This window comes from Micromys minutus (genome assembly GCF_963924665.1).
Source record: "Micromys minutus genome assembly, chromosome: 1".
Lineage (NCBI taxonomy): Eukaryota > Metazoa > Chordata > Mammalia > Rodentia > Muridae > Micromys > Micromys minutus.
Window position 1 is genome coordinate 221009775 of NC_137969.1, and position 20596 is coordinate 221030370.

A 20596-nucleotide genomic window follows, 5' to 3' on the forward strand; every position below is an offset into this window, starting at 1 on the left:
GCCTTATTTCTTCCACGAGCAGTATTATCCATCTGTAAAGAGCTAGTTGGGCGGTTACAATAAAGCTTACTCGTGGTTGGGCCAGTTATATGCAGTGCTCAGTCCAATAATCTGTAACTTTACAAAGCATGTACCCATGTATATTTTCCCCATTGATCTCCCTTTCGAGATTTGCAGGAAGACTTTGCACCGTGTATGTTAAGATAGCTCAGCTCATGTAAAGGAGTGCTCCCCAGGAGTGCTCCCTGGGGGTGCTGGCCAAATGCCAGGTTGTGTGCACCCCAGCACCGTGCCCCTCATTGTGTTTCAGGTGAACAGGGCTCAGGTTTCGTGAAGTTGTTTGGTGTGTGTATGTTGTGCATACAAATGTCAGTCAGTCCCGGCCAGTTCCTCTTTCCACATGTTTGTGTGAGGAATCTCTCGCCATGATTTTTCCCTAGACCAGAATTTGTCTCAGAATTCTCCAAGCTGTCAGACCAATGGCAGAGGGCTGCCCGGGGTGTTCAGCAGCGGAAGTGTGACATCGGCAGGCTGGTGACACAGTGGCGGTTCTTTACCACCTCTGTGGAGGACTTGCTCCGGTTCCTCACTGATACGGGCCACCTGCTGTCTGCAGTGAAGGATCAGGACTGTTACAGCATCTGCCAAACCAGGCACCTGATCCACGAGCTGAAGGTATGTTTGCACAGTTTGGCTGTGAGACGCGCACAGGGTGACTGACATTTAGTTTGAGCTTATTTTTATTATTTTTAATCATGTATATGGACGTGTGTATGTGGGTGTGGGTACCCAAAATGGCCAGAGGAGTTGGAGCCCCCCTGCCCCCAAGCTGGAATTTTAGATGGTGGTCATAAGCCGTCTGATATATAAATACTGAGAACTGAATTCTGGTCCTCTGAAAGAACAGCGTGTACTCTCAGTCTCTGGGCCTTCTTTCCAGCTCCCTGAGATTGAATGTTATGACTGGAGTATGCAATGGGAGGCCAACAAGGTATGACCACCCACAGCCTGGTCCCTAGTCCTGTGCAGTGTCACGCTTTGACTCAGCAAGAGATCGAGATGCTCACAGTCTCTAGAGTGTGAAGGAAGCATGCTGTGCCAGTGGGTGGGTAAAGCGGGAGAGGTCTACGGTGACAGGACCATCAAACTCTTAGGGTCCTGGCGAATGTGTAAGGTATAGTGACAGACGGGAGAACAGCTTGCTCTTCAGTAGCAAACTCGGACAACCAAATGTGCGTCAGGACAGGTTTAGGGGCCAGCAAGGAGGCTTGGAGAATAAAGCCGATGGTTGCCGAGACTGAAGACCTGAGTTCAATCCCTGGGACTCCCACAAGTTCTCTTCTGACCTCCAGATGTACACTGTGTGGCAGATGCACCCCCACATACATTCCATAAGCAAATCAGCATATAAAAATGAATGGAAACTGCTTTACAAGCATAGGACTAGAGTAAGTTATTGAACGCACTCCCTCATTATTAGCGGGAATCACTCTCCACTAGAGATGCAGGCAGTTGACATCACCCCTGAAATGCTGGGCTGGCCTCTCTCACTTACACAGTCATCAAATATTGACAGAGCACCCTCTCTGTTCTGGTGTCTGTCCTCACAGTGTAAGGACTAGGAGACCCTGCTCTCATCAACACATCTAGGAAATTAACTAAAGGACTAACTAATTTAATTAAAGAAAATACCAGGTTGTAATCAACCTTGTACATATCATTAACAGAGGAGCTAGTAGCTCTTTTAGATTTATTTGGGTGGTCTCTGGGTTGACGGCATTTCAGCTGGGATCTGAAGGTAAGAATGAACCAACCCCGCAAAGACTGGATATTATGTAGTTTGGATGCCACACATAAAGGAAAAACCAAGAGTCAGAGAAGATTCTAGGGTTTTGTCCAGAGAATCTTGCTAAGTCGTGCACCACTGGCCAAGCTAGGGAAGGGCAGGGGAAGCCGGGCCTCCTGTCTGAGGCCCTGTTGTGGGCGGCACCCTGCTCTTTTGGGAAGCATGAGTCAAGAAAACGTTCCTCCTCGTCTCTGGGTTGGAGATAGCTAGTTTCAGTCTGCCTTCAGCCTTAAGCTTCACATTCGGGTCAGATGTCTTCTTTGTTCTTCATGGACTGATCAACACGTGTCATGAGTTTAACTGTATGCTTTGGGGGTTACCTTTTCATGTGCTCTCTTTCCTATTTTTTTTTTTTTTAAACTATCATATGCTCACTCTTCTGAGTTACTCTGGTGATAACCTAAGTCATTATTTCAGTTCAGAGACTCTTGTTTTTTTAATGCTCTGAGATCCCTATTGCCTTGTACATTTTAATGTATAATATATATAATTTAATTTAATATATAATATATAGCATATAAATGTATAATATGTAAATATACATATATAGTTCACATGTGACCATATAAACATAGTATACAAATATTTATATATAGTATATATACTATATGTATACATGCATGCATATATACACACACTGTGTGCTTCCCCCCCCAGAGGCCAGAAGAAGGTGTCCTATCCCCTGGTACTAGAATTACAGACAGTTGTCAGCTGTCATGAGGGTACTGGGAGTGAACCAGGATCCTCTGGAAGAGCAGTCTGTGTTCTTAACTACAGAGCCATCTCTCCAGCACCCCAAGCTTTTAGTCTTCTAAGTCTTACCAGTTACTGCTGTTTGGGAGTTATCCTATGACCATCTCATCTGGAAGTATAGACCTCCTCCTCGTTACACATTCCGTAGAATTAATGTAGAATTAATCATTTAAGAGAGGCCCTGGGAAAAATCCACAATTGCATTTTTATCAGACCAGAGTCAAATCCTTTGTTCCCTCTTTAGAGCAAAGAGATCCACGTTCAGAGGTGGCGAACGACCTACGAACTGGCCTTGGAAGCTGGGGAGAAGTTGCGGGAGACACCCGACCCTGAAACTAGAGAATTCATTGACAGGCAAACCAGCAGGCTTCAGGGCACCTGGAAGGACACTGAACTCAGCCTGGGGGAGATGATTGGCCAGCTTCAGAGCACTGCAGAGGTGAGGGGGGCCCGCTACCATTCTCTGCACGCGGCTCTTGTTGGCAGCAGGGCAGTAGGAATGGTTTGGGTTTTTTGTTTGTTTGTTTTTTAATCCTGTGTTCTGAGTTTTCTAATGAAAGTCAGTTCCCACTAATATACAAGTCATGCCTGCTGTACCATTAATAAAATAATAACTGCATGGGGAAACCAAGTACTGCAAATAGAAACAGTTGGGGTGCTATGATCATGCTGACTTTGGGTAAGTGAGACAGCTCTGTGGGTAAAGGCACTTGCTGCCAAGCCCGAGACTCAGAGTTCGGTCCCAGGAACCCACATGGCGGAAAGAGAGAACCAGCTTTTGCAAAATGTCCTCTGTCATGTGCTATGGCAGACCTGTACCCACACAGCCACACGAACCGAATAAAGAAGCAAATGAATAAATGTGAAGGGGGGGTTTGTGACAGATGAAATGCTAACATCCATTGGATGCTCAGTACACGAAACTAACATGGACTTATGTGCCGCCCGGGACATGCTACATGAAAACAGGCACAGCATGCTATGGCTCTGTGTTCTCATGAGAGAACACGTGTTCCCACAGATGCAAGTCTCTTGGGGAATTGCTCACTGTGCGATTAAGAACTGAACTGTTTGGAGTCATTAGTAGGATATTATTCTTGGTTTTGCTTTTGTTTGGTCCAAGTTGTTCTCAAGGGCTGAACTGTTTTAAACTTACGACCCAACACTACACTACTCTTGTTTGTTTGTTTTTAAATTATCATTTATTTATTTAATGTATAAGAGTACACTGTAGCTGTCTTCAGACACACCAGAAGGGGGCATCAGAATCCACTTCAGATGGTTGTGAGCCACCATGTGGTTGCTGGGACTTGAACTCAGGACCTCTGGAAGAGCAGTCAGTGCTCTAAACCGCTGAGCCCTCTCCAGCCCGCTCTTGATTTTTCAATTGCAGTTTTTATTTTTGTTTGTCTTGTCAGAGTACTACGCTATTTTTGTTTCATTTCTATGTTTATTTCTGACATTCCTTTAGTCTGTTGTGTGCACTAAAAACAGAGACCCAAACTACTCAGGGAGCGTTTTCTAAACCGAGTATAAATTCGTGTGAGTGGGACAGAGCACTGTGCTATGAACGGAGTATTGTGGGGCAAGTCAAGCTGTGCCACCAGACAGAACAATGGCGGGGCCAAAGCAGATTCAACACCCCCCCCCCCCCAGTAAATCTCATCATTGAGAACGGTAGGCATCAGAGTCAGCTCCCGCCAGACTGCCTGTCCGGGAACACATGACCATGACACCCCTCTAAAACGACCATGACAACTGGTCACTGTAGCATAGAAACCTAGAGTTGTCCATGCTAATAATATCTAGATCGGCCCCAGGCATCTAGCCAGTGAGCTTCCCTTCCTAGGCATCTCTTCCTGCAAAAGGTGGTTAAATCCCCGGTTCACCCTGAGTAAGATGTGTGTATTCCCATGTACGGTGAATAAAACAGTTTGGACAAGTAAGGACTGTCTTCTTCATCAGGGATCTCAACGGGAAAGGGGGTGGCCTTCATTGTAAAGAGCCTCCCTTAGGTCTCTCGTAGAAGGTCCGTCTTCCAGCCCCTCCATACTTTGGCACTCACTCAGAGCTAAGCTGGATTTTCACCAACCTCAGACTTAGCATGGACCCTCAGACTCCGGTTCCCAACTCCTCATTGACCCTGGGTATGAAGGAGTCTGAGAACTATAGCACGCATCTCAGATCTCACAGTTTCTCACCCAGAAGAACATGGACTGGGACCCCTGTCCTGTACCGCTTTCTGAGCGACATCCCAGCAGAGCTCCAGTTCCCAGTGGCAGGACAGACATGCAGCCGGTCACCCTGCATTTTGCCTCCCCTGAGGGGCATATCGGTGGCGGTCTGACACCCAGCATCGAGGCAGAAACACTGGCTGACACAGGACCTGAGTTTTTTTGTACGGACTGTGTGAAATGCGTGAGCTAGCAGACACAGGCTAAGTGTGACGTAAATGAATGTCAAGGTAGAAGAGCTTGCGCTGAGCAGGGTGCTTCTCTCTTTGCCTCCATCTTAGCTGAGCTGATAGTTGTTCAGGAGCCTCCATAAGAAGGGTATAACCCTTGAGTGGGGCCACCCCGATAATGCTTAAGGTCAGTACTAAAGACTAGAATGATCTGTTATCATATGTTTATACACTTTCAGTGAGTTCAGAAATAGAAACTTACTCTAGTGAATCAGATCTGAACACCACAAACATGAAAATGCATGTACCTATTGGCTAGGTTATATAAGAATTAAGGAAGAGAGACGTTCGCCTCTTACCTAGGCCTGTAACTTCCTATCTCTGAGCCAATGGATATTTTCTAAGTTCCGACACTCACATTTTAAAATGCATCAGCCAGTACTCTGTGTCTTAAGGTTTTACAACTGCAGTGACTTGGTAAAAGCTTGGAAGTCTTTGCAGGTTGAGGGAGACACTACAGTGGGAAGAGAACCAGGCATTAGGAGAGTGAGGAACAGCACAGAAAAGATTACCAAGGAGGGGACGGCAGTGTGTTCTGCCATCGGAACACACACTTAAGGTGTAGATGCTGAAAGTCAATCTTCACAGTAGCCCTTCAGATGTGGTTATACAAAACCATCGCAATAGAATAGAGACAGAGACAGGAGAAGATACAGCCCCCAAACAATCCATACCGGTGATTGTCCCATGTGCCCCGTCAGGTCATTCTGTAGGACATAAAGAACTGAGGAACTGCTCTCTGTGTGGCTTATCCAGACACACACTTAAAACAAACTGGTCTGGTCTGGTCTGTAGTTTGGTCTGGAGAACCATGCACTCACCAGTTTTAACACTGTCTCCAAATAGACCTGGGACCAGTGTGAAGAGAAAATCAAGAAGTTGAAGAAAAGGCTGCAAGTTCTGAAAGCACAAAGCAAAGACCCTCTTCCTGAACTTCATGAGGCCCTCCATCAAGAAAAGGAACTGATTAAGGTACTGATGGCGGAGCCAGCGAGCAGGATAATCACACAGCTGCCTTGTGGGCATTTCAGATGCTTGCCTGCCTCTCCCTATTTTTGTGATCAAGTGTTCTGGTCAGCCGGAAGGTTTTCCCTGTCTTCTAACAACATTCTGGTCTCATAAGGTGTTAGAATCGATGTTCCATATGTTCCTGATGTAAAGATGAGAAAGGGCTTTTGCAAAGGGGTACATTATCTCTAAATGTAAGACCTGGAGTCTGAGATTTTTTTTTTTTTAATTAGAGAGAGAGAGAGAGAGAGGGAGAGAGAGAGAGAGAGAGAGAGAGAGAGAGAGAGAGAGTGTGTGTGTGTGTGTGTGTGTGTGTGTGTGTGTTATGGCGGTCTGAGGACAGCCTCGGTGTCAGTCTTTACCCTACACCTTGTTTGAGGCAGGGTTTCTCTCCTTTGTTCCCATGCTAAGTACTCCAGGCTAGCTGGCTGTGAGCTTCTAGGGGATTCTCCTATCTCTGCACCCCATCTTACCGTGTCCCTGCTAGAGTGCAGGGATTACAGGTATGTGCTGCCACACCTGACTTGCACATGGGTCCAGAGATCTGAGCTCAGGTCGTGAGGCTTCCACAGTAAGCGCTTCCATCCGCTGAGCTGTGTCCCGGAGCCTGAGATTACTAAACAACAAAAGCAAACAAAACCTGTTTATTCTCTGCCTTTGAAGTAAATGAGGTATGACTTAAAAACCCACTTTGAAAACCAGTAAGAGTTGAGTTCTTTGGATTAAGTATAAGGTTTACAAAAAAATGCTCTGAACACTGCTCTGCCTAATTAGCAAAGGTTCTTGAACATCAAAGGTCTTTGCAGAAGGTGGGGTCAGACAGGAGCTAGGATCACTGAACTCCAGCTCAGGGACCCTCGTGTTACTTTCTTGTCCATCTGTCTGGTGGTTAAGAGACTTTTTGAGAATCTTTTGGAAAGGTCTTTTAATTTTTTCTCTTCCCTCAGGGACTAGGGATTGAACTGAAAAAAAGACGAGAAAGAAAGAAATGGTCTTGTACTGGACTCTGTGTCAGAAAGCAGACCCAGATCCTTTTCCCTGTACACATTTCTTCTTTGTCATAAAAATCCCCTAATAGATTTTAAAGGCATAACAAGAGGCAGAGGCATGAAGATCAGAAGTTCAGCGCCATCCTTGACTACATAGCAAGTTCTAGGCCAGCCTAGGCTAGGTGAGACCCTCTCTAATTAACTAGTTAATGAAAATTAAGAACAGAGGGCTGAGGCTATACCTCAGTGGCAGAGTACTCACTTAGCTTCCTCCCCAGTGTCAACAAAGAAACAAAAACATGATAAATGGTTATCATAGTTATCATCCAGGTTAAGAAGTGTCTCAAATTCCCTTCCTGGTGGTCTCCACAGCCCTGACCCTTCTGTTCACTACCTTATATGTTTACTTATTGTTTTGATACATAGTTTTATTGTTCTCAGTGGAATGATAGAATCCCAGCCTTCTGGTCCTAAACTCCTTAAATCAGTCTCATGCTGTATAACATGAGATGATACCGTTTTCCCACATAATTCTACGTCAGCAATGTTGATTCCTCTTGCTGTCTCCTTCCCACTGCTGTTAGTATGCACCATATGAATACAGTCAGTGCATCCTTCTGCAGTAATCGATATCGTTAGATAGTGTTCAGCCTTTGTCAGTCTGGAGTGTAAGGTAGTGTCTGGTTTATTGTCCCATCCAGTCAGCCCTCCTGGGAACTGCCTGTTGCTATTTCCCCTGACTCTTGTGTTTGGCTTTTGTGGCCTCCATTTGAACAAATTGCTTATTTATTCTTAAAAGTACACACTTATGAATCTTTTTTTTTAAAGATTGGTTTATTTTATGTGTATGAGTACCAGAAGTGGGCATCAGATCCCATTACAGATGGTTGTGAGCCACCATGTGGTTGCTGAGATTTGAACTCAGGACCTCTGGAAGAGCAGTCAGTGCTCTTAACCGCTGAGCCATCTCTCCAGCCCCCTTATGCATGTCTTCTATCAGACAGAGTATTATTCTTCTTTTCTTTCTTTTCTTCTCATTTTTTAAAAACTGGGTGAGCAATAGATTTGTAGTTTTGTTTTGGGTTTTTGGTTTATGGTTTTGTTTTGATTGTGTGTGTGTGTGTGTGTGTGTGTGTGTGTGTGAACACATGAGCACCTGTATTTAAGACAGGGTTTTGCTATGTAACCCAGGCTAGTATCATCAAACTCTTGATCTTCCTGCCTCTACCTCGAGAGCTGGTATTGGCAAGTATTTGCCGTCATGACCCAGTGATTTTTGTGTGGCATTAATATAGGTGAATATGTGAACAGTTTTCTGTACAACTGTGTCCTCTTTTTCTATAGAAAGTCTCTATCTGCAACTCGTAGAATACACTTTTATATCTTCTCCTGGATGTTTCCTGATCTCCTAGCTGTTTAGTGTTTAAAAGCACTGCTTTTTAAATCCACATCTTGATTTGTTCTGGAATTGATGTTTGTATATGTTTTAAGTGAAACCCCATTTTAAAACATTATTCCTGTAGATAACCATGTAGCCTGCTTAGTAGACCCATGCCAGATATCAAATTAACAGATACACAAGATTTGCTCCTCAGTTTTCTTCTCTTCTTCATTGCCTTTAATATCAGACTGCTGTTTGCAGGCATCACAGTCTTAGGAGGTGAGGCAGAAAGATCAGGGGTTTAAGGCCAGCGTCAGCTGCGTGCAGTTTAAGGCCATTCTGGGATGTATCAAGTTTAGATCAAGATGCCAGTAACAAAGTGAGAGAGCAGTGTCGCTCTCCGTTGACATGCTGGAGTTTTATTCCTTAAAGTCTAGAAGCCTGTGTGACTGAAATGGGAGCCTTTAAGGCCTAGTATCTCTTGAAGTGTCACACCCCTCGGCTTCCAGCAAAGTCTGCAGCTTTTATTGGCTCAACCCCATTCATCAGTGGAAACAATCATGGCAGAAATCCACAAATTTACCCAACCAGTGACCAGACTTCAAAACAGATCCCAAGTAACTGGAAGCCTATGTAGGACAGTAGATATTGTCCCAGAAAAGTCTGTGACCCGTCCAACCCATCTGAGCCTTCCCTCCGTTTCTCATAGAGCTACATCCCATTATTGCTAAGTTCACGTGGGAATAACAGCACACAGACACTTGATAGACACATGCCACAAGCACACCATACATACACACACTCAACACACATACCATATGCACACATACCACACACCATACACACACCATATACAACACACATACCGTACACACACAACACACATACCACACACACACCATATACAACACACATACCATACACACACAAACACATACAACACACATACCATACACACACAACACACATACCACACACACACCATATACAACACACATACCATACACACACAAACACATACAACACACATACCATACACACACAACACACATACCACATACATACCATACATACAATACACACATACCACAAAACAACACACATTATATATACCATGCACACATACATACATACACACACATACAGAGAGACTACACACTCTCACCATAGACATACAAATTGAGGATCCCTATTTCAAAAATCCCCAAAATTCTGAAATGTGAAGCATTTTTAGTTGCAAGCATTTTGAAGGAGGTATGGTCAGCTTGGCATCATGTCTCTAAACATCAAGTCTTCACTGACTCCTGACTAACATAGACTCTGTCTACACCAGTGGTTCTATTTGTGGGTTGTAACCTCTTTGGAGGTTGACTGGCCGTTTCACAGGTGTTGCCTAAGACCATTGTAAAGCACAGAAATTTACATTGCAATTAAGTAGCAATGGTAATGAGTTTATGGCTGGGGGGTCATCACAACAGGAAGAGCTGTATTAAAGGGTCAGAGCGTCAGGAAGGTTGAGAGTCATTGCTCTATATGCTATTATGAAAATTGCTACAGTGGATATCTGGGACTTGTTGAGTGACTAGTTCATTGCAATTTTTCTAATTTTAAAATAAGTTTCAAATAATACAGTCACGTGGTTCAAAATTTAGGATGTTCATGGGATGTATGTTAAAACTTTTCTCCTGTTCATTCCTTACCACAGGAATTGATGTGGCTAATTTGTTAAGTATTCTCCCCCAAGATAAGATATTCTTCCCGTGTACAAATACATGCATGTGCATTCATCTTTTCTTCCCTTTCTGTGCATGTACGTATATGCATCTATGTATGTGTGCATGCGCTGACATATGTGTGTGCATGGAGACCAGAGGTCAGTGTCATCTTCAATTGTTCTTCACTTGATTTGCTTGAGACAGGGGCTCTCACGGAGTAGTTATTGCTGTTGCTAGATGTGCTGGCCCAGGGATCCTCCCATCCTCACCTCCCTGGTGCTGGGAGGCATGCACCAACATGTCCATTGGGGATCCAACTCAGATCTCACTCTTACACAGCAAGCATTTCCCAAGCAGCTGCCCATCCCCTTTAGTTCAAATGGTGGTACAGGGAACCGGGACTGGACAATCTCACTATGAACCAAGACCACGGGAAAAGTCTTATGCTGCCCTGTTGCTGTGGGAATCCAGCTAAAGCCTGGTAACACACTGCTATATATGAACAACTTGAAGTTTTGTATCATGCTCTACATGGGTAACTGGAACCTTACAGGTAATTTTGCAGCACTGATCATTTATTTATCAGACTAAAGATAAAGGAAAATTATCTGACTGACTTACTCTCTTTTACTGTCATTTTCTAGCAAATCTGGGGCATTTTAACTTGAAAGCAGTAAGTAGCATTCTGGGTGGTTTTCCAAGGGAAGGAGCCCAGAGCCCGAGTATGTGCTAGAACAAGTACTCTGCCACTGAGATACACAGATCTGGGGTGTGGTTTCTGGACATTTCTACAGAAGTGATCATTGGCTGTAATCAGCTCACATACTAGACTTCCCTGTATATTACTTGATTCCTTTGTTTGTCTTTCCCTTAACACTTAAGAACATTTTAAGGGTCTTAGGCCTGTGTAGTTGTATAAAACCTCTAATCCCAGTTTAGGAAGCTGAGGTAGGACTACAATAAGTTGGAACCCAGCCTAAGCTCCGTAGCGAGCTCCAGGCCATTCAGTACTGCATAGTAAAACCCTGTCATTTGCCCAGCTTGCATGAAGTCCTGACTTCAGTCCCCATCACTGCAAAACCAAACAGATAGATGATAACAACAACAAAAAAAAAGTTATTGGTACAATCTGACACACTGCTTTCCTTTCATTCACACATTTTGGTATCTAATGATTCAGCATGCACCAGGCATGTGGCAGATGCCATGAAAAGCACCACATAAAGCAACTTGAGAAGAGGTGTGTGTCAGAAGTACTGTTGTCCTGGTCCCTGCCATTCTGTCAGTAGTGTGTTGGAAAGGTGCATGCTAACCACATAGCTATGTTGTATGCATGTGTGGGCATGTGTGTGTGGTCGTGGGGGGGTGCTGTGTGTGTGTGTGTGTGTGTGTGTGTGTGTGTGTGTGTGCACTGTAGGAAGAAAATGGAGGAACAGTGAGACCATAAAGCAGAGGTTCCAGGCTGGGGCTCTAGCTCCGAGGTTGAGTGCTTGGATTAAAGTTGTGTACCACTATGCCTGGTCATTTTTATGCCAACTTTGAACGTTTCCTCTGGAGTATTTTATGAGATACGGAGAATTTAGCAAGTTCGGAAATCCCAGCACTCTAGCTTTTAGAACACTGAAGAAATATCTGTGGGAATTAGTAGCTAGTTACTAACCACTCTTCTGACTGGTCTCTGGTGGAAATGATACAGTGTGTTCTTTCAGATTTCATCTGAAGGGCAGGAGCAGAGGCCTGGAAAATGAGCCATATGTAAGGAGCCCTAAACACAACTAAAACCTAATAGACTCTGGGTGTTTCTGGCTAGTCCCTTTCACGTCCCTCTGCAGTGAAAAGGGTTTTTTTCTATTAATTGCTACATTTCATTGGTTCTGAAAACAACTTTATTTTAAAAACTAATTGAAGCTGATGGTATATAACTCAGTGGTATAGGCTCTGCCCAGCTAACTCAAGGCCCTAGGTTCCATCCTACACATGAATGGATGGATGGATGGATGGATGGATGGATGGATGGATGATAAATATAGAAACCTACCTGCTAATTTAATAACTGCCAGTTATTAGCAAGCAATTTCCCCTCCTTTATATTCATTTATTTAGAAAATCAAAAATAACTCCTTCCAAACAGAAGTTGTCATTTTATGATGGCCAGCCACAGTGTTAATGGTATGCCCAGGCATTTTGAAAGCTAGAGATCACACTTTATATGACTTCTTAACATAGTTTCTAGGTCTTAATCCAGAAATATGTGCAAATGTTGCTTTTCTTACATGATGTATGCTGTGGCCCCTGAGGAACGATAAGTGGTTTTCCAACAGAATGACTTTATTAAACTCCAGTTACCTGAGGGAATGAGCTGGAAAGGAGCAAAGACTGTCCCCTTGAGAGAAAGGTGACAGGAGGCAGCCTGGCAGGGCTGTGAGCGGCTGTTTCTCATTCCGAAGGTCCCTCCCCTTCCCAGGCTCCCCTCCCCCAGAGTCTAATCAAAGGATTAGCCTACAGGTTTGGAAACAACAGCAGCTGGAGTTGAAGGCATTTTTTCCTCTCTCCTCGTATTTAAATGCAGGAAGTAGAGGCGTCCCTGGCTAACTGGACGCACAACTTGCAAGAACTTCAGACTATGAAGGCCGACTTGAGCCAACACATCCTGGCGGAGGACGTGACGGTTCTGAAGGAGCAGATAGAGCTTTTGCACAGACAATGGGAGGATCTCTGCCTGAGAGTAAGTCAGTCCGCTGCCTGCGGGTGTGTGTGTGTGTGTGTGTGTGTGTGTGTGTGTGTGTGTGTGTGTGATTGAAACGTCCCAAAGCCAAAGGAAGGGATCCTGACTTCACCTCTGGGACCCCTGCTCCTCTGCTGGTTCCTTTAGGAGGCAGCCACCCATTTTAACAAATTGACCTCTTTGTTTTAACAGAGTTCTCTGAACTTTGCACACTTCTGCTGAGTTGGGTTTTTTGTTTGTTTTGTTTTGTTTTAAAATCATCTGAAGCTGGGGTGTAAGCATGGGTCAGGCTTTTGAGGATCCTACTCTGTGGCGTGCTTAGAGAAGTACAAAGCTACATGTTAGGAGAGATCTCTTTGACCCACCCCACCCCCTGTGTATCTCTCTCCTCTGCCAAACACCAGGGCCTTGATGCCCACAGGCATGGGAGCAGTTATCTGAGAACCAGGCTTCCACTGCATTGGATATTCAGTCCTAAGAGCTTTTACACTGGAGTGATTACAGCCCCATGTCCTCAGCAGATCACTTGTGCTGGATAAGAATGGGATTGTGTTTAGCGTATTGTACAGTTAAAGTCTAGGACAGGATATCAAGGTGGAATTAAAGGATTCAGTTCATCTTAAAGACCCTTGTTTTAGGATATATAATTCTCAGGAAAAGTTAATTCCTTAATCTCATTATGTCTTTGTATCTCTGTATCAGTGAATTCCGACATTTGTAAATACCTGTGTTCTAAAGACACTTCCAATTACATTTTAAAGTAAATAATATACTTTATCAAAAACTTGATTCTTAGTGGTTACAACGTACTCAAATTTTAAATTTTAAATTGTTGTAATTCCTGTTTTCTGTAAAAGAAAATATTGAATCTGTGAGAAGTCTTGTGAGAGACAGGGAGGATGCAAAGAGCACGTCCAGATGGTCCTGATTGTCACCACTCTGGACTCCATCCTGGCACACAATGCCCTGAGTTTCAAAAGCTAAAATAAACAGATTTCTGGAGGAATGGGAGCAAAATGCTTGTTTTTCTAAGAATAGATGTTTTGGGCCTTTTAAATACATTTGGCTGGGCGGGACACAAGAACATTTGGTATCTTGACCTCACTCTGGGAAGAGCAGAAGTTCTTTTGTACAAGGTAAGAAAAAAGTCTCAGAAGAGTGCAGCCCTCTCTTCCCCTTCTATCAAGTGGGGTGCTAAAACTCCTTGAAGAACTCTTAGCTACCCCATTTTACACTACCCTACCTAAGACTTCATTGACTTTTTTTTTTTTCAGAAACCGAGAATAGATGTATATTTAGAAAGGCTGGTTTGAATGATCTAGATGTAAGCTTGCTTGCTAAATGGTAATGCTCTAAGGAGGGCCCCTGCCCTAGGTTAGCATAATAGAACGCTGGGCATTCGGGGGTCAGCCTGCTCCCTCCAGACCAATTTTTCATGACATTTTCATGGTTTCCAGACAAAAACTACAGTGTATGGTGACAAGGTAAATTAAATGAATTGTTTTAGGATTTGGTGTTTTTGTTTATTTTGTTTTGTTTAAATACCCCCCCCCCCAAAAAAAAACAAAAAAGCCCTTTTTACTACTTTTAAGGTTTCCAGTTCATTTGCATTATTAATGAATGACTGGGTGTTTTTGTTTCTTTGTTTGTTTTTAATCTTGTGATCTGGATTAAATAAATTAATCTTTTAAATAAGTAAGCAGGACTTTGCCCACTGGATATAAAGACTTGATGAGTTTGAAAGGGAAAAGCTTTGGGCCACAGAAGTTGGAGATAGCTGGAGGGAACAGTAAATGTAAATATTGAAAGAGCAGGGAAAACAAACAAACAAACAAACAGAAAACCAGAGCTGAGCCCTGATTGATTCTGTATTCTCCTTAACCTTTATGACTTAAGGCTTGATGCCCTCTATACAGAGCGCTGTCATTTTGTCTTTTGTCAGGTTTATGGTAGTCACCAAGGGTGGAGAAAACTTTTGTTAATGCTAAGTCTGAGGTTTTAAGAAAAGGAAGTGTCTTAGAGACACTGACAAAAGTGAAAGTCCTTGGTATTCCGTTTGTGAGTGTGAAAGGTGTGTGAGGTGGGGTGTGCTAGAGTTGGGGGTGCTCACGGGTTTTGAGAGCCAGAGGGATTTTGCTTCCCTGCTATCCTCAGCTGCCCAATGCATGTCATACCTAGGTGACTCTCCGCAAGCAAGAGATAGAAGACAGGCTCAATTCATGGGTCGTGTTCAATGAAAAAAATAAAGAACTGTGTGCTTGGCTGGTCCAGATGGAGAACAAAGTTCTTCAGACAGCAGATGTCAGCATTGAAGAAATGATTGAAAAGTTACAGAAGGTGAGCGGGGAAGTCGGGGTGCCCCAGTGGATGCGTGGAGGACGGTCACGGGCTTCCAAAGGGCTCTGGGACCTGCAAGTGTCACTGGTGTTTCAGATGACAGTGTACATGTTTCAAGGGACTAGTTTTGATTTTTCTGAAGGAAGAGGTGGGAGAGATAAAAAGCGTGAGCCTGTCGGAGGTGGAGACAGTGCTGGGGAGGGCTGCTTTCCCTCAGTCGGGGAGGCTACCCAGAGATGGGATCTAGTGAGTGTTTAGTAGAACCTGAGTCAAAGAGGACCCCTGCAGTAATGAGGCCTCAGCTCCACATCTGTGACGTGGTGCAACTAAAGGGTTGTACATTTAGAAAGAGCCTGAGGGGGCTGGGATGTAGCTCAGGTGGTAGGGTTCTTGCCTAGCATGCATGAAGCCCTGAGTTCAATCCTCAGCACTACAAGGATAAAGAAAAAGAACATACCTCCAGCCAAGCATGGGAACACATGCCTACACCAGCACTCAGGAGGCTGAGACAGAAGGATCGTGAACTGCAGGCTTGGGCCACATAGTCTGAGAAAGTCATTACCACATTGAACACTTTGTAGTCACCCAGCTGGTACAGCCATTCCTTGAAGAACTGTTGACAAGTATATGGTTTTCGTTTTGTTTTGTTTTCCTATTAAAACTAATGTTACCAGGGTTAGAAGGATGGCTCAGTGGTTAAGAGCACTGGCTGCTCTTCCAGAGGTCCCAGGACCACATGGCAGCTCACAACTGTCTGTAACTCTTGTTCTAGGGGATCTGACACCCTCCCACAGGCATGCAGGAAAAGCACCAATGTTCATAAAATAAATAGATAAACTAATGTAGTTTATGCTTGCATTGGTAGTACATGCTCGCAATCCCATCACCAGGATGTGTGAGGCAGGGGTATTGCCTGGAGTCCAGTATCAGCCTAGACTATAGTGAGACCCTGTCTGATAAACAAAACAAAAAGGTGTGCTGAGAGAGGGCTCCGCCCTGGGCTGGAGAGGGACCAGCCTGGTACTGATGACTTGGGCCTTGTGCTTTGGTCCCTGTCAGGACTGTAAAGAAGAAATGAGCTTGTTCACGGAAAACAAGCTGCAGCTGAAGCAGATAGGAGAGCAGCTGATCAAGGCCAGCAGCAAGGCCAAGGCGGCTGAGATGGAGGAGAAGCTCAGCAAGGTCAGCGACCGCTGGCAGCATCTTTCTGACGTCATCGGGTCGAGGTGAGAACTGGCCTAAGATAATTTCTGTTTACCCCTAGGGATTTCCTCACAGAGCCCGGGAACTGAGTCTAGTCCACGTGTGTGGCAACCTGGCAGGTTATAAGCACACGGATTTGCAGTTGAGGGGAGATGAGGAGAAATCCTAATCTGAACAATAAATGGAAATGATATTTGAGAAAAGAATTTGACATGAATTAAGCGTGTGGTGTGTGTCGTAATGCAAAGAATTAAACTTGGCCTCACATGCTAAACAACTATTCTACCACCAAGTTACTGTTTGATGCTGCTGCTGTTGTTACTGTTGAGTTGGGGTCTGGCTAAATTCCCCAGGCTGGCCTTGAACCAGTCTTCCCTCCTCTGCCTCCCAAGTAGCCAGAGCTACAAGCACTTGCCACTGTACCCAGCTGGATTTGTTTTAAACAAGACTTTGGAAACTTAGCTTGAAATAGATCCTAAGGGGAATTCTCCCTTAGAAAACATCACCCCGTGCCAGAGTTAATGTTTCCTCCATGAAATTATGCCCGCCTGTTCCTGCCTCACTCTGTGTGGTGACAGTGGGGAGCCCTTGACTGCCCCCACAGCTGGGGCCCAGTGCCAAGTAAGGGTCCTTTGTAACCAGGACCTTGATGGGCACCTGGTTCACTGGAGAATACAATTTTTGAGTGCTGGTCAGCATATCCTCTGGTGTGACCACAAAGCTCTGTTCTCCAATGCAATTTTGTCCAAATGAGAGCTAGAAATAGTGTCTCCCACCAAACGATGGTAACAACCAAAGTTTGTAAACAACTGCCTTTTTCAAATCTTCTCAAGAAAGGCAGCGACCCTCTTCCCCTTGCAACCTGGTTTTCAGAGATGTCAGCTTTGGGACCACTCATGTCACATTGTCTGCCACTGGGCCAGCACAGGTTTCACAGGTGTGCTCAGGTGTGAACGTGGATATGAGCTGGAGTTTAGAGGAGAGACTGTTAAGGTTTGTCGATATGAACAGAGTGGTGTGAATGATGTGGTTTACCTCACTGACCACTGAAAACAATAAGTGAACTGGATTTGGTCAGCAGGGGCAATGGTAATGGAGCGAGCACAGCGGTAAGAGGAGCCAGCTACTTTCGTCTCAGTCAGATCTCTGTATAGACGTTAATGGGAGTGTGTGTCTGGCAGCAGTAGAGCCAAGCATATGGAGAGCCCAGATCCTATCTTCTGAGAGACAAGGAAAGAGCTGCCACCCAGATGGCTCTGAGTGAAGGTTTGAACTCCTGATGGCCACTGCAGGCAGTAGGAAAGACCCTTGATATGAGGAAACAGGTATGACGTGGACCAGGAGAAAAGCCACCCAGGAAGGGACGAGAAGCCCCAGTGGCTCAAGTGTAAGAAATAACACTAGGAAAGATGGGGCCTTGAATGCCACCCACACACTTGGCCTCCTGGTAAAGTCTGAGCCCATCACATTCTCTCGTGGTGACAAAGTTCCTGAAGATCCAAGGGAGCTAGCTGGAGGAAGGGGCCGGGCTAAAGGCAGCTTCTCTCAATAAGTATTTGAAAATGAGACACACGGAAACTTCCCGGCTTTCCCTTTTATTCATTGTAGAAAGCAGAGTGTGTGATTTTACTTTTCTGAGCCGGCTTTCGGGTCTTCCAGATGCGTCCAGCAGCATGTCCATCCGAATCTGAACAGACAGGGGTTACAGGTGTTGCTCATTTCACACAGGGCCAGAAAAGCACATAGACGTCTGTTTGTGAACCAGTTCTCTATGGTCTTCATTGTGAAATGGAGGCGGATTCCCCTGGCTCTATCTAGGGAAGAGCGGTCCTTCCTTATGCAGCCAGGGATTTGATTAAATTATTCCCGAGGCTGGGCAGGCAGGGTGGCTCACCGGGTAAAGCACTTGTCATACAAGCCTGATGATCCATTGAGCTTGATCCCCAGAAGCCAACCAGAGGACAGAAGTGACGCCATTCATTTGTCCTCTGACCACACACACCAATAACACATTTTAAATAATCACTCCCAGGGCTGAGGACACACTGTGGCATGTGTTGTTGAATGAATGTATTCAGACAGGGGAGAATAAGATCCTTTCCCTGTCATGCTCTTTGGGTTCTGAGTCAGCTTGGGTCCTTGACGCTAATCAATAGCACGAGGACATCACACCTGCTCTTGCATCATTCAAGAGTAAGACCTAGCTTACAGTTTCTCAAGAGGGGTAGCATGCGTTCCTCAGTTAGATCGCTGTGTAGACGTTAGCAGGCTGTTGGCCTCTCACCAGCTGCCCGTCTCTGGCCAATTCCTTGGTAGAAAAGAGATGAACCATTGGCTGAAAGTGCACCAGCCTTCCTGGACATAGCCATTGACAACAGCAGCAGATACCTTTCTTGGCTGCCAATTGAGTTCATGCTTTGTATGATTGATGTCGCTTCGCCTTTGTAGTACAATTACTTCCAGGAGAGGGACAGAAATGGCTGTTGTATCACATGTATGGAGGTCTGAGGACAACTCGTGGGAGTCTCCTTTCATTGTGTGGATCACCAGGGTAGAATTCAAATCTTTAGATTTGGCAAGAACCACCTTTACCTGCTGAGCCATCTCTCCAGCCCTCACTTAATTTTTAATGTAATTCTGAAAGCTGGATCTCACCATCCCATTTTATAGATGAAGAAACTGAGAGCTGAAGTTAAATAACTCGCCCTAACTAACAGAGAAAGCTCAGAATGCAACCAGGATCTCAACTCAGGTAGCGGTCATCCTCCTGTGGCATAGACCCTTCTAGTTGGACACACAGTGAACAGAGCCCTGTGAGGTCTTCACCCTCAGCCTGAGTTAAAGTTGGGGCTTGGCCTGATGTTCAGAACTCTAAAGCCCACAAAGCCAGGTCTTATTCACTGCTTAAAAGGCAAAGAAATGAAAAAGCAAAAACTATTACTCTGGGTTTATTCTCAACAAATTTCAAAATAATTTACTACAACATTACAACAGGCTTTTTTTTTTTCTTTCTTTCTTTTTAAGATTAATTAATTTATTTTATGTATATGAGGGCATCAGATCCCATTACAGATGGCTGTGAGCCACCATGTGGTTGCTGGGAATTGAACTCAGGACCTCTGGTTGAGCAGTCAGTGCTCTTACCCACTGAGCCATCTCTCCAGCTGCCTGCACAGAATATCTTAAGAACACATCCTGCTCCAGTGAGACTCTGGCTTTCCCAGGCACTATATGAAACGTTTTCTGAAACCTGGGACTCAGTGTCAGGTACTGTGTACTGGGAGACTGGTTCTCAAGCTTCGGCAAGCATCCTCCAGAGCCCAGTGTCCCACGTCTAGAGTCGGTGGAGCTCAGACCTTCATTCCTCACAGGGCTCTGTTCACACGTGCCCAAGTGTGCTACTCTTGATGTGAAGACCATGCGAGAAACATAGGAGCAGTGGGATGAAATAAGTCAAAGTTTGTGAATGAGTCTTGAGCCTCTCTCTCCATGCTGGAGGGCCGTACACAAGTCCTGCTTCCTGCTTCACTAGCAGGGTCCCCATGAAGACTGAGATCCAGATGAGACAGTGGCAGGACCACCAAGGGTCAATCTACACACATCTGTCTCCATGACATCCCTCAAAGATGTCTGATACCACAACAGGAAAAGAGGGCTTAGCCTTGAACCACTGTCTTCTCCACTTAGAAAGTGTTCAGCAGGTTGGAACTTTCTTAAAGCAAAGAAGCTGCAGGGCATGTCTCTTGAGATAACTTTGATGCAGGGCTGGAAAGCCCAAGATGGCTTCACAAGAGATTCCATAGCCCTGGGCTATTATTATCTAGAATCCAGTCAGACTCAATGACAAGGAATATTAATTACATACTTCCCTGCTCACACAAGAGATTAAATGAAGAATACACTTGGTTAAGTGTTTTTTCCAGAGCCATCCATATGAGATATGGGGAGATGGACAGAAATGAACATGTTCAGCCAACGGGGACCATGGCTTCAAGAGAGCCTTCCCAGTTAGATTTCATTGGAAATAAAGTCAGGGGAGGATTTGGCACCTTCTGTTGTGTGAAGCAGGAACTGTGAACACGGGTCACCCTGTGTCTTAATGTTTAGTCAGTGGGGGTGGGAGGATGTGTGTATTGCATATCTTGGATGAGCCATTTCATAAGATCTGAGATGAG

The 20596-nt window shown here is 44.8% G+C and overlaps 1 protein-coding gene across 1 annotated transcript in view; it reads left to right on the plus strand.

Moving 5' to 3' along the window:
* Positions 1 to 20596, plus strand: part of SYNE2 (spectrin repeat containing nuclear envelope protein 2) — a 259839-nt gene that overhangs the window by 207407 nt on the left and 31836 nt on the right. The window contains exons 94-99 of the mRNA XM_080930654.1: positions 441 to 675; positions 2844 to 3038; positions 5910 to 6035; positions 12726 to 12881; positions 15060 to 15218; positions 16278 to 16444. Of these exons, the coding sequence (XP_080786780.1) occupies positions 441 to 675; positions 2844 to 3038; positions 5910 to 6035; positions 12726 to 12881; positions 15060 to 15218; positions 16278 to 16444 (1038 nt within the window). The remainder of the gene's footprint in view (positions 1 to 440; positions 676 to 2843; positions 3039 to 5909; positions 6036 to 12725; positions 12882 to 15059; positions 15219 to 16277; positions 16445 to 20596) is intronic.